Source organism: Emys orbicularis, chromosome 6, assembly GCF_028017835.1.
Source record: "Emys orbicularis isolate rEmyOrb1 chromosome 6, rEmyOrb1.hap1, whole genome shotgun sequence".
NCBI lineage: Eukaryota > Metazoa > Chordata > Testudines > Emydidae > Emys > Emys orbicularis.
Window position 1 is genome coordinate 15,357,144 of NC_088688.1, and position 13,861 is coordinate 15,371,004.

General features: G+C 39.6%; 1 protein-coding gene across 3 annotated transcripts in view; it reads right to left on the reverse strand.

Moving 5' to 3' along the window:
* Nucleotides 1–13,861, reverse strand: part of DYM (dymeclin) — a 348,564-nt gene that overhangs the window by 169,349 nt on the left and 165,354 nt on the right. For all 3 annotated transcript variants that reach the window (XM_065405941.1, XM_065405940.1, XM_065405937.1), the window contains 2 exons: nt 13,653–13,831; nt 3,940–4,065 (listed from right to left, as the gene is read on the reverse strand). In XM_065405941.1, coding sequence (XP_065262013.1) covers nt 3,940–4,065; nt 13,653–13,831 — 305 coding nt within the window. The remainder of the gene's footprint in view (nt 1–3,939; nt 4,066–13,652; nt 13,832–13,861) is intronic.

The window sequence follows — 13,861 nt, forward strand, 5'->3', positions numbered from 1 at the left end:
GCCAAGCTGGAGTACAGGAGTCGACAGGAGAGCGCTCGGGGATCGATTTATCGCGTCTAACTAGATGCAATAAATCGATCCCCCTGGGTCGATCGCTGCCCGCCAGTGAAGACATACCCAGAGTGAGTGGCATTGCAAACCTCATGCACCAGAGGCCAGGTCACAATGCCCAGAGCGGGGAGCCAAGCCCAGCCAGCCTGCAGGACAGGAGCCAGCTCAACTGGGACATTCTGGCTTTCTCGTGGTTTCTTTATTTCCCCCAATGTCTCGCAACTCCTCTGAGGTCACAACCCACAGTTTGGGGAACGTTAATTTAGAGAGCTATAAGAAGGTGTTCGTTAGTATTTGTACAGTGCTATGAAGAGTTACAGAAGCATTTGCTAATGGGCAGCACAAATTCATTGAAGAAGTAATTTTAAGTGTACTGTGGCAATTTGGAAACAAAATAACATTTAAAATAAATACAGCTGCCTGTAGGAAAAAAATATCATAAAAGTTTTGTGACACTGCATCTCATTTGAAGATCTCAGTTAAATTATGATTTCATGTTGCTGGGGGGTGGGGATGGGTGGGAGGGGATCAATTCACCAAAGACGCATCCCAGTTTTGGAACTCCGGATTTACCAGTTTACTCCATTGTTACTACTGAAGTAAACTGGGTTCTGTGCAAGCCCCGGGGGTCTGCCTGCATGGAGTCAGTTGCAGGAACAAGCTCTATGTTTTTGATCACCTCTCCCATGCAGCTAAGACCACATTTATTTTAAATAAAAACCCTTTAGCAGTTAGAAGAGTTTCTGTGGTTTCCTGGGCTCTTTACCAGTCTGTATAATCACAGAGATTTATAAAACTGTGCTTACTAAAATTAATCTTAAAAATCAATAAATAAATAAATGTGGGTGTAATACCACAAAGGAAAATATGCCCATAAATGGATCACACAGTAATGACTGTTATAAGAACATTACAGGATATGCATCAGCACAGAGAAAAACAGGTCGACTCAAAATACATTAAATTATTCTCTTATTTTTTCAGACTTCAGCCAAGTGATGGAAGAAGCTTCCTGCTGAAATTGCTAAAATGCAATAAATACTTACAGTGAATAAGAGCTTCATTCAGGTTGTGTGACTGGTGCTAGACAGTCACATTTTACAGCCTGATTTAGATAGTTCCCTTCTCTCCATTGATAAGTTTTTTTCTTCCCTATGAGAGCCTCTCAGCATTTGGGGAGTTGTGTGTTTGAGATTTAAGACATTTAGTTAAACTAATTCAGTAATTAACACTGTACAAAACTAATCTATTTGGAAGCTAGTTCCACACCTTTCACACTGTGAGAATACACACCTAAAAACATTGAAAAGGATGTAAACTGGTGTCAGATGCACCAATGCATTCTTACACCTGATTTCCAGAGGAAAAGAAAAAGCGTGGCTTTATCTGTCCTTTTATTTTCTTTTGGCAGCCATGCACAGTGAGTGGATCCTCAGGAACTGGCATCAGGAAGATCCTTTCACAAACTGTCCATCAGAACAGGGTTGGGCTTAACCTGCAATATTCAGATCTGGATTTTGAAATCCTCCTTTTCTTCCCCTCTTCCACAAAGTTCAGGGATGTTCAGAATTAGGAATGAAACAAGGGAATCAGAAAATGCTGCTTGCCTAGGGTCCTCGGTAAAGCAAATAACTGGAGGGGAATTTTCTTGAAACACAGGAATCCTGGGGGCTCAGGGTCATAGTCCTTGCCCCACTTCTAGTCAAGTATGTCATGGCTGCTAAAGCAGTATTGTAGTCTAGACAGGGACCTTGCCTGTACACCCATAGCTAAATTCTCTGGGTGAGGGCAGGAGATACCCAAACTCTCCTCTTCATTGCATCTGTCCATCTCTGTGAGGAAGTTTTGGAGTGCAAGGAGAAACAAAAGCCCTGGAGTTCAATGTAAGCAATGCTACAGGAGTAGCAAAGGTGCATTTTGTTCGACTTTAGGCCTTATGCACAGAGGGAAGTACAGTACTCATGGGGTGTGAAAGAAGGGGTAGAAAAGAGGACTGCACAGAGGAAAGGAACAGAGGAGAGTGGAAAAGGTTGGATGACCCCCAGGTCTGCCCTCTAACTCAATGCCAATGTGTCCCTTCAGCTATTGATAGAGCAGCATGCAACTCCTTGAAAGTCATCCATTTTTGGCCCTCTTCCCAGATGCAGCGAGAAGCTGGTCACATGAGCAGTTCACATGTACAGGACTATGGGCTCAGGCAGCAGCCCACAGGCCCAGGATTCTCTCTCCCTTCCTATAGTATTCATTTAAGGAACAAAAATATGTATGTCCTGGCCGCCAGGAGCCACCAAAGGATACCCCACCAAGCATCCTCTGCTGAAGAGGGATATAGAGGCATAAGTTAAGGCAGCAAAGAAAATATTGAAAGAGAAGATATGGAAAAGAAAAAAGAGAACAGAGGCAGAGAAGGGCAAGCATGTGACAACTGGCAGGAAAAAGGACGGCAAATACTTGTTTTAAATAAAGGGAGATTGTAAATATCACTCACATTATAAAGCCACCATTACACCCATGTTGGCAATCTCAGCAGTGAGGACAAGGATTAAATGGACATAGAAAGTGAATTATGCTCTCACCCCATGGCTTAACCTACACTGGCCATTTTAGGAAAATCTGCCACGTTTACCTAAACAATGAGAGATCTGTTGACAGAGCATGTTTAAAGCCTTTAAAATAAATGAAGAAAGATGAGGCAAGGAAGTGATGGTGGTGGTGGGCGTACTGTATCTCAATAGTTCAATAAACTCAATTCATGAGCAAAAAATTTGAATGTTAAGGAGATACTAAATCTATACACACTGCATCCAAATATATACACCCATGGTGTTTGGGGCGGAAGGAAAAGTCTCCAGAGAAATGTTGGCTTCAGCAGTTTGCATATTTGCCATCGGTTTTCGTCCCAAAAGTTGCTTATTAGTCCCAAGAAACTTCACATACACACAAAGTCCTCCTGTTTTCTATATACAGATCTACATAATCTCCTATGAAGCTATAGAAATTTGTGACCAAAATTCTCTCTCTCGGGTTTTTACAAGCCTCTATCACTTTGATACCCTGGGGAAAAAGTCACATTCCTGCTAAGACAAGCAAACTTACCTGTGAGAAAAATTCTGTTTAACTACCTGAACACTTGCTTTCAGCTTTTCACATCTCCTTTATGAATCAATGCATCACATAATCCCAAGAGATACTTTGCATGTCCGAGCCAAAAATCAGATAAAATTAGTGTAAACTTCTTCTACATTGTGATAGTTTTACAAGCTAGGAAACTAGAACGATCATCCCAGTCACTCTCCAGCACAGTTGGTCAAGGCCAATGAAATCTAGTCAGAATTTGGACCATGTTATATGGCTAATATAAAATAGATATTAATCTGGCCGAAAGACAGACCGGAGATGCCAAGTAAGGAAGTTGCATCCAGTTTGGGAAATAAAAACTCCCAATAAAGTCCCTTCAGTTGGAATATAAGCTGCTTAAGTAAGGTTGCTGTTAAAGCATAAGACTGTTGACCTATCATTCGATTTCTTTTTCTTCCTTGGCAAACAGCATCCTTGAGGCAACCTGCCTGCCTACTTTCATGCTCAGTTGGAAAGAGGAAACACCAGAGAAGAACAATATCATCCTAGTGGCAGGAAAATCATTTGTACACATCACTAAACAAAGATTCTTGAAAGGAAGCTTGTAACCCTGTTTTAATTAGTCCTCTAGGAAATGAGTATATATCCTCAAATCTTGAAGAGCAAATTTAATCTGTAAACCAGTTCTGCTGAGGAGACAATTATTGTCCTAGTGGAGTAGGCAGTAAAACATGCAAGCTTATTTCCATTCAGATAAACATCTAAATGATTTTTATTTTCTAAGAGTTATTTACCATAACAGTAACTCACCACTTCATGAATGGATCGATTGAAGCCATCATCCTCTGTAAGGATCAACAAAATTATAAGAGCCATGTAAACATGGTGTGAATTCCTTTCTTCAACATGATAGAGAATCTCAAGAATTGGCAAAACCTTGAGGGGAAAAATACGAGTGCATTAGTTTAGCCTTTCAAACATCACACACAGAAGGTTTTAAACCCTCCTTGTGTCACCCTATCCTTTCATAATATCCCAGCATCCTTTCCCTCCTGAAACAGCCACACCTAACTGCTGATGTAAAATGCTCAAACACCTTCCATCTGCTTTTTATGTCTCTGTGAGAGTCATTAATAGTCTAAACATATTCTTTCTTGTAGTGAGACGCTGAATGTTAACTCCTAATAAATGGAATTCCTAGCCACACCAGTTAGTATAAGGCTCTGAAAATTCAATCTCCCATCTGACAGAAAAACTGTTTGGTGAACCAAATTTATACCAGTTCACGGCTAACTCAGTTGAAACACAGTTTGCCTGGCTATAATACTCGGGGTTCAATCATCTTCCTCACAACATTTTACAAAGGTTTAGTCAACACAGAACTATGGTTTGAAATGGTTATGTCCCATCCATCATAGTTAGACAGTGTTTGAACTGCACTATTCAGAATCATTGTAAAATCAGAGGAGGGCCAAAACTGGCACCTTAATCCAAACCTCTTTGAATTTCAAGGGGTGGAGTTGATCATATTAGAATCCCCAGATCTGAAAACCAATCTGGGTTGGATCCAAAACCAGTAAAAACCTGTTTTTCCTATTCTAATTCATATACTGCCAGTGTTTCAGTGTTCCCATTCGTATGAGAGTTCAGCCCAGGGTCTTGCAACATTTCCACCAAGATGGTCAGCTTGAGCCAAAGTCCTGAAAGACGAGCTGACAAGATTTCATTGCCACAGAATTAGTACCCGAACTCCAGCCTAAACTTAATCCAGATGCAAATACTGTCTCTTCACCATCTCTTTGAATATTAGCTTTACACTGGCTCAGTAAAATTTCCCCTTCCCATTATTTCTAAATCACAAAATAATATAGTAAAAGAACTTCAGAAAATTCTTATTTCCAAGACTGAATGAGGCACAGAGAACTCGTCCCAAGAGATTATAGATGCTTAAAGACTTAGCTTGATGTTTTAAAAAACAAACCGAACGTAGCAGGATGAATCATGTGAAACCTTTTCTGGTGACCAGCCAGTACTCTGAATGCATCATATGCCTCTAAAATTACCAGAAATGTTCTGTTATAATCACCAAGTTCCAAAACAGTTTGTTTTGGCTAGACACATTAAAGACATTTTTACTGTTTTTTATAAAACCTGTGGGTTTGTCTTTATGTGCTTCTGGCACATACCTTTTCTGGGGCACATTAACCAGGATCAAGATAACACCACAGGAAAGAATGAGACTTTTTAAAAACACTTTTTTTCCATCATTAGAACCAAACATCTTTCTCTACAAATTCAGAAGTTAGGGATTTCAAACAGCCACTTCTTTGCTGTTAAAAACAGTAAATTTTTCTACATCCTGCAACTGTAGGGATTGAGATTTTTTTCTCTAAACTACATGATCACTGAGACAAAGACCACTTTTTTTTTCAATAACGTTTGAATTGCAGATAGCACAATATCAGTGCTAAAAATAAAAGATATTTATTTCCCCCATGCCTCAGTGGGAAGTGGTTTTCCCCATATCCTTGAGCAAACGGCTCTTCATTTTCATCTATCCCTATATACAATAAGCACCATTGTTATGGCTGAAATGGACACAACTCTCATCAGCATTAGATGCCACTACAATTCCTTCATTAGAAAGTCAGCATTTCTGTTAAGGAATGCGAGACACTCATCTCCCAGCTCCAATCAGAATCAACGTGTTCTCTCTCTCTCTCTCTCTCTCTCTCGATTGCATTCCCAGGAAGTCCTGCCTTGAAGCCAGGAGAACAAGTTTAGAGGACCAGTTCTCCTGGATGGTAGCACAGAACACTGCCATCTAGATCATCCCTACTTTGATATTTTTAAGCATAAGAAAAGCAGGTAATGACTAAAGACATTTGTTTTTCTGACTTGAAGCCTACAACTCTTTAGTGTACTGGCTTGTTCTGTCTTTCACAAGTTTTTCAACTGAAAAAGAAAAAAACATTCAAAACTACCTCACACAGGCTTACTGCCTGAGCCCACAGCTCCAATTGCTTCCAACTAAAATACAGTAGAAACTCAGAGTTACGAACAGGTTGGAATGGAGGTTATTCGTAACTCCGAAATGTTTGGTATTCTGAACAAAACATTATGATGAAGTTTACAACTGAACATTGACTTAATACAGCTTTAAAACTTTACAATGCAGAAGAAAAATGCTGCTTTTAACCATCTTAATTTAAATGAAACAAGCACAGAAACAGTTTCTTTACCTTGTCAAAAAATTTTTTTTAAACTTTCCCTTTATTCTTGTAGTAGAATTTAACATTTAACACAGTACTGTGCTGTACAGTATTTGCGGGGTTTTTTTTTTTTTTTGGTCTCTGCTGCCTGATTGTGTACTTCTGGTTCCAAATGAGGTGCGTGGCTGACAGGTCAGTTCGTAACTCTGGTGTTCGTAACTCTGAGGTTCTACTGTATGTATAAAGCAACAGAGGGTCCTGTGGCACCTTTAAGACTAACAGAAGTATTGGGAGCATAAGCTTTCGTGGGTAAGAACCTCACTTCTTCAGATGCAAGTAATGGAAATCTCCAGAGGCAGGTATAAATCAGTGTGGAGATAACGAGGTTAGTTCAATCAGGGAGGGTGAGGTGTTCTGCTAGCAGTAGAGGTGTGAACACCAAGGGAGGAGAAACTGCTTCTGTAGTTGGATAGCCATATACATACTGTATGTATATTGCACATGGCTTTGCATTGCATACGTTCAAAATCCAAATCCTTTCCTAGTGCTAGTACTGTTATAAACTCCAATAGATGATAATTCTCTTTGCACAACATAAAGCAATATAAAACTACTGCAGTTTCATTTACAATTTCACTTTGCAGTGAAAACAACGAAAAGCTTTTTGAAGTCTACCAAGTGAGGCAAATACTTAGTTTCTTGGATGGCTGCTGAGTGGAGAAAAGGGGGAACATCAGCTTTTTAGTCCTGTAGAATTTATTACAGTAAAATACTAATATTTATTATTAATCAAAATTTAATACATTGCCATGCAAGTTATAGGGCCTTATAATACTTGTCAAGCAGTCTTGTTAGTGCTGAATAACACTGTACCAAGCACATCTGGGACACATGTTGCTTCAGAACTGCCCAAGATACATATTATTTCTATCTGAAAGGATGTTAGTTCATAAACCATAGCTGGAGAAGTGTATTCATGTTCAAGAAGCACCCAAGGCACTAAAGATGCAGGGATAACTGAACTAAAAGCACCCTTATTGACACTGAGTGAAATACTGTATATCAGCTCAATCCGCAGTAATTTGGAAATAAACCAGACACCCCTGTTTCCACCCCACACTCCATTTATAACACAGCTTCTAAAATCAAATTTCTTTATTATCATTCAGATCATGTCACCTTCTCTTTGAAGCCCTCCACAGGTTCCCCAATTCACTGCAAACTTAACTTCCTTGTCCTCACCTTCAAGGCTTTTCACATCTGTGCCCCTCCCTACTTATATATCCTTATCTCTCAGCATTCTGCCCAAGCCTCCTCTGCTGTGGGAATTAGGCCAGACTTAACACTCATTTGCTTCCCGAACAACTGTTATTGTGCCCTCTTCCATGCTGCCCTTTGCATATTGAACCTGAAATGATTCATAAGTGGAACCATCTGAACCTTGAGATTTCTGGTTCACCACAAATTTCGATATTTTGAAATTTCCTGTGAACCAGAAATTCTGAAACATTTTTGTTTCTGAAACACTGACACATGGCCTTTGCAAAACTAAATATAGCCCCCAGGACCCTGCCAGTTGCTACTGGTGCATCTGATGAGTATCACTGCTGCAGTTGTGAAATTGACAAGAATCATATCAGTTTCAGTCAGCAGCTTCTAGGGCTCCCAGGGTTTGCAGTTCTGGGGCAGTCCAACCATGCAGATTGCCTGGGACTAGGGATCCAGGATTCCACAGTCCCCATCCTGAGGCAGTCCACATGGCAAGACTGCCCTGGAGCCACAGAACCTAGAATCCCGGTGTCCCCAGCAGCCTACCAGGAAACAGGCAGGGTTCTGACAAAAACCTGCATGTGATTAGATGAAAGTTCATGAACCCAAGATGTCTCCACAAAACATTTTGGGTTTGATGAATCAGTATCTTCCAAACTCTCTTCAAGGCCCAGTTCTGCTATAATGTTTATAAGAAATTAGCCAACTAATTTTGGCTAGGATGCAGGTATTAAATGGGGATTAATGTGGCAATTAAAATAAATATTTTTGCCTCTCTCTTTTTTCCCCTTTATGTACTACATCTTGTGTTAGTTTGTAAGCACTTCAGGGAAGTGACCGTCTTTATACATGTGCATCTGTGTGTGTGGACAGCACCGGGCACACAATGGGTAGTACCGAAATATTATTAACATTATCATTAATAATAAAAATAATAATAATTGCTAAATCACTATATGCACCAGGGCTTGATCACAGACAAAATATTTTAAGTGCAGTTGAGATCTCTTGCATTTTAGCATAACCAACATTCTTACTTCCAGACTTCTCAATAAATTTATTTTCACATACTAGAGTTAATAAAAATATTTCTATATGAAATATTTTTAAATAATGGATTTATAAGCATAAATCTAAGATATTAACATGCTCCTTTCATTCAAAGATCTTGTCTTATACTACTCTACTGCATATGTGGTATTGACGTTCATTGAATAAACTCCTTTACTTCTACAAAACATGAAATAAACTGCGAAAACATGTAATAAACCATTTATTTTGCACCATGGGCCCTCCTTACACACATTTTGCCCACTAATTCATCTCTACTGGGCCTACTTCTTACATTTCTTGTCGCTGAGCAGTCTTCAATCAGCTGACATTTTTACAGAAAGAATTCACCATTAAAAATTACTTCTAATCCCCCCAAATGTGGGCCAAATAAAAACAGACACTGAAAATTACAGATACTATAGTCGGTCCAGGGCCAGAGACTATTTAACCAGGGGGGGGGAAAAGTTTTTATATACATCTTATCTACAGTACATGACAAAATATATGATTTCTGATCAATATGCTCATACCAAATTTTTGCCAATGAAAATTATAACAAATCATCATATTCTATAATAATACATCATCTCATCCATTCCTTAAATACAATCATTTCTGGGAGGAGAGAGGCAACTAATGAATAGACCATAGCAACACTGCACAACCGTGCAGGACCAAAAGCAAAGAATTACTGTATCCATTAGAAACTACATTTTGCACACTTAATATTGATTTGCAATTACCCAACTAATATTTAGCCTTGAAAATGGGGTTAACAATCCATATCCTTGCAAAAAGAGTCAACATTTTTCATGAACACAAGTAATACACAGCTTGTTTTTATATCTGAAAAGCTGTTCCATGACACCATGTTGGGGCATTGGCTTTGCAAAGTGCCACCTACTGCAATACCAGCATCGCTTCCTGAGAGCATTTCCCAGTGATCTCCTTTCCAAATACGAACTAGGTATGCCCCTTGCTAAATTTATGATGAACTACATCATTTCATATAATTTATGACATTGGACTACATCATTTCACACAATACTATGGATGCACAGAGATGATCTAGAAATTGTTATAATTAAATGAGTGATCTATTCTTGTGAGCAGATTGTTGTTATAAAAAGCACAGAGTCATATTCTTACAAATAAAGTTTTTATATAAATAAAGCTAGCATTACCATACTGTGTTTTAATACAAGGTAAGCACAATTCACCACCTTGTAGCTGAATGATCATGACTTGGGAGAAAAAAAAAAGAGCCCTTAATAGATAAAAGCAGGCTCACACACAATTAAATTAGGAAATGAGTTCAGCTAAAATAGTTTAACACATACTGGACTAATTTAAAAATGTAACTAAAAAAGTTATGAGAGAGTAGAGACAGATCAATCCAAAAAAATCAATCTCAAAAATAAGGAAATCACACTGGCAAGTCTGCCAATGATGTTTCCTGGGCAAAGAAAGGGTATTAAAAAGAAGGGGGAGGGGGGACTACCAGATGTTTTGATGTGGCAAATAAAGTGTAATTTTTCTTTTAGAGTGATCACAACAACAAAGAAGATGGACCCAAAGTAGCATTAAATAAGGAGTAATAATATCATACAATCATAAAAGTGTAGGATTGAAAGGGATGTCAATAAGTCATCTAGTCCAGTCCTCTGCACTCAAGGCAGAACTACAGTAATAACTAGAGCATCCCTCACAGGTGTCTGTCTAACCTGCTCTTAAAAACCTCCAATGATGGTGACAGAGTTTGACAGCCTCCCCAGGCAATTTATTCCAGTGCTTTACTACCCTGACAGTGAGGACGTTTTTCCTAATGTCCAACCTAAACCTCCCTTACAGCAATTTAAGCCCATTGCTTCTTGTCCTAACCAAAGAGGTTAACAAGAACAATTTTCACCCTCCTCCTTGTAAAAACCTTGTATGTTGTCATATTCCCCCCTGCCTCCTCCCCCCACCCACCGCCTGTCTTCTCTTCTCCAGACAAAACAACCCCACTTTTTTCAATCTTCCCTCATAGGTCATGTTTTCTAGACCTTTAATCACTTTTGTTGCTCTCCTCTGGACTTTCTCCAATTTGTCCACATCTTTCCTGAAATGTGGCACCCAGAACTGGACACAATGCTCCAGTCTGAGGCCTTATCAATGCAAAGTAGAGTGGAAGAATTATTTCTCGTGTCTTGCTTACAACACTCCTGCTAATACATCCCAGAATGATCTTTGCTTTTTTTTGCAACAGTGTTGCACTGTTGACTCATATAATCCCTAAGGAAACGTCTGAAGTCCACAATATACCAAATACAATAATTAAAAAAAAAAAAAACACCAAAAAGTAGCAAAAAAACCCTAAACTTATGAATATTTCCTCACAGAGACAGAAAACTAGTACACTAAGGGCTGGTCCACACTGGGGCGGGGGATCGATCTAGGAAACGCAACTTCAGCTACAAGAATAGCGTAGCTGAAGTCAACATTTCCTAGATCGAACTAAGTTTACTTACTGCGGGCCCACGCGGCGCAGGCAAGCTCCCCCGTCGACAGCGCTTCCTCCTCTCGGCGAGCAGGAGTTCCGCAGTTGACGGGGGAGCGCTTCTGGACAATTTATCGCGTCCAGATGAGACGCGATAAATCGATCCCAGAAGATCGATCTCTACCCGCCGAATCTGGCGGGTAGTGTGGACCTACCCTTAGTGCCTTACTGTCACATTGACAGCCTGGAAACTTAATGCTTCTATTGATCCACAGAACTGATCCACCAGAGTGACTCAGACCTGACCTAGACTGTTCATCTATGGGGGGATAGAGAGGAGTTCAGTCTTCATTGGCAGTTCAGTAGCTGGCCTCCTTCCTGAATTTGGAACTAGGAATCAGACTGAGACCAAACACATTTCATACAGGTCCCCAAACAGTCTTCAGATGCTAGCTAAAATCCAGCCTAGGTTGTTAGGCTCTCTTTTCTTTTACCAATCCCTGAGACATACAATTCCATCTTTACAAGAATTTTTAGAAAATAACGTTTGCATAAAGGATTGCCAGCATGTCTGCACTATATAAAAAAAGTGATGTTCTGTGAACTGCCATACTACAGAACCATAGATCAGGTAGGGCTAGGGCTGCTGGAAAACAAAAATTTAATTTCATAAAAAAATTCAAGATTTGGGCATTTGTTTCAGCTTTGCATTGGAATGAGACAGACCTTTTGAAATTTTTCATGAAAAAACAAGAGAGAGCCACACACCTCCTCAATCCCAGAATAGCCAATAGCCGAATCACGCAGAGCAGGGACTTGAATCTAGGTCTCTCCAACATCTCAGGTTAGCGTCCTAATCACCAGGCTATTGGGTATTCTGGGGAAGGTCTCTTTTTAACCCTCACCCCAATCCTAGATCCAAGAAACCTCCCCAACAAAATATGTTTCCACAAAATATTTCAGTTTTGACACAGCATTTTCCTGACTAAAAAATGTTTTGTTGAAAAAAGTTCCAGACCAGTCCAAGTCATGACCTCAATTCAAAGCAGTGAGAAAGTTTTTGCTACCATAACATTTGTAACTAAACTTTGTCAGCCTCCCACCCAGAACCTTTAGAATTGCCTGTTTTATTTCTGTACTCCAGAGCAGGTCAACTTTCATTACATTAATAAGCAAAGTAGTTACACTCTGCAGTTTAAAACTTACTTAGCATTGCAGTCTGAGTATAATTAACTGGAAATAATAAAACTGATCAAGTTTCTTGAGCATATCGTGAAGGTCAACAGATTTGGGCTACATCAAACCAACTGTGGTGTGTGAGGGGGAGGAGAAATTGTCCAATAAGGATCATTAGGCAGGAATAGTTTAAGAGCCTGGAGTGACGATCACAGCATTTTGCTCACTACTGATCCTTAACAGAGAGGGAGGGAAAGCAGCAGAAGAGGTCTGGTTCCTCATATTTTAAATGTGGGGTGTGTGCATACACAAACAGGGGAGGGGAGGGAAGAGCAGAAGAGAAAAGATAGTGATCTTAGAAGAATAGCTGTTCTGGGTGGACACCACCTCTCATGCTCCTGTAGTTAGGACACCTGAAACAGGAGAGGGATAAAGCTAGTAAGTGGCTTCAGAAGATGCAATTTAAGCAGAAGTGACTTTACCATGGTCAGATGAAGACTGAGAGGAGAGGCTATCCCAGTTAATTAACAACTCAGCAACAGTTTGGAGGCCACTGTCGAAGCTGTGCTCCTTATTCTATGAAATACCATAAGAAGACTGGACAATTCATCACACCTTTAACTAACAGTCACAAATTTTTACCTGTTGACACTCTAACACATTCAGATCTGTGCCGACTAATAGTTTCCTGGCTAACGAAAGCTTGGAACACAGTTTATTCGTAAGAATTCAAAGTTTTCCTTTTGATTTCTCCTCACATTATTCATTAAAAAATACCAACTAATGATATTTATATATAAAAAGAATGGAAGACCATCATGTCACTAAGGGCCACATTTATATAGGCCTATAACAACATGTCCGATTACACGAGCACATGCAGAGCTGCATGTTGATACTGAATCTGTCTGTGCAAATGCAGGTTTCTGCACATGTAAGTTTGCAAATGCATTTCTGGAACCCTGTTAAAAATATCAGAGTCATAGAGCTTAAGTTGCAAAGGGACCACCAGATCTTGTAGCCAGACTTCCTGTATATCACAGGCCACTAAACACTTACGGTCCTAACTCTCCTCCCATCTTGGCCCACCCATGCCACTCTTATTCTATCCAATCTCCCCTCCCCCGCCATTTTAAACATATTGAGTTTCCCTATCAATTTTGCCAACATTCCAGAGATTTATACTCTTATTAGTGCTAACTCTTAATCCAGTCACATGCTGAGCATAATAATATGAACAAGTATTGAATAACATTACACAACCATACACAAACCTCCACAAATCAACACCAATTGCCAAATATTAAGTATTAAATATGCAGTACGATACTTACAAGATTTTCCATATCAGTGCGGGCCAACATATATGTCCGAACATTGCTGTTCTGATGCAGTAATATGTATAAAAGGAGAGTTGCTTGATCAGATTTCTGCTGTTCACACAAAGCTGTGTACAAACTGTTAAAATTAATCTGGAAAGCATGTGGACTTGGTGAAGGAAAAGCAGTGTTATCTGGAATAAAGAAACCAAAAACATATTTTA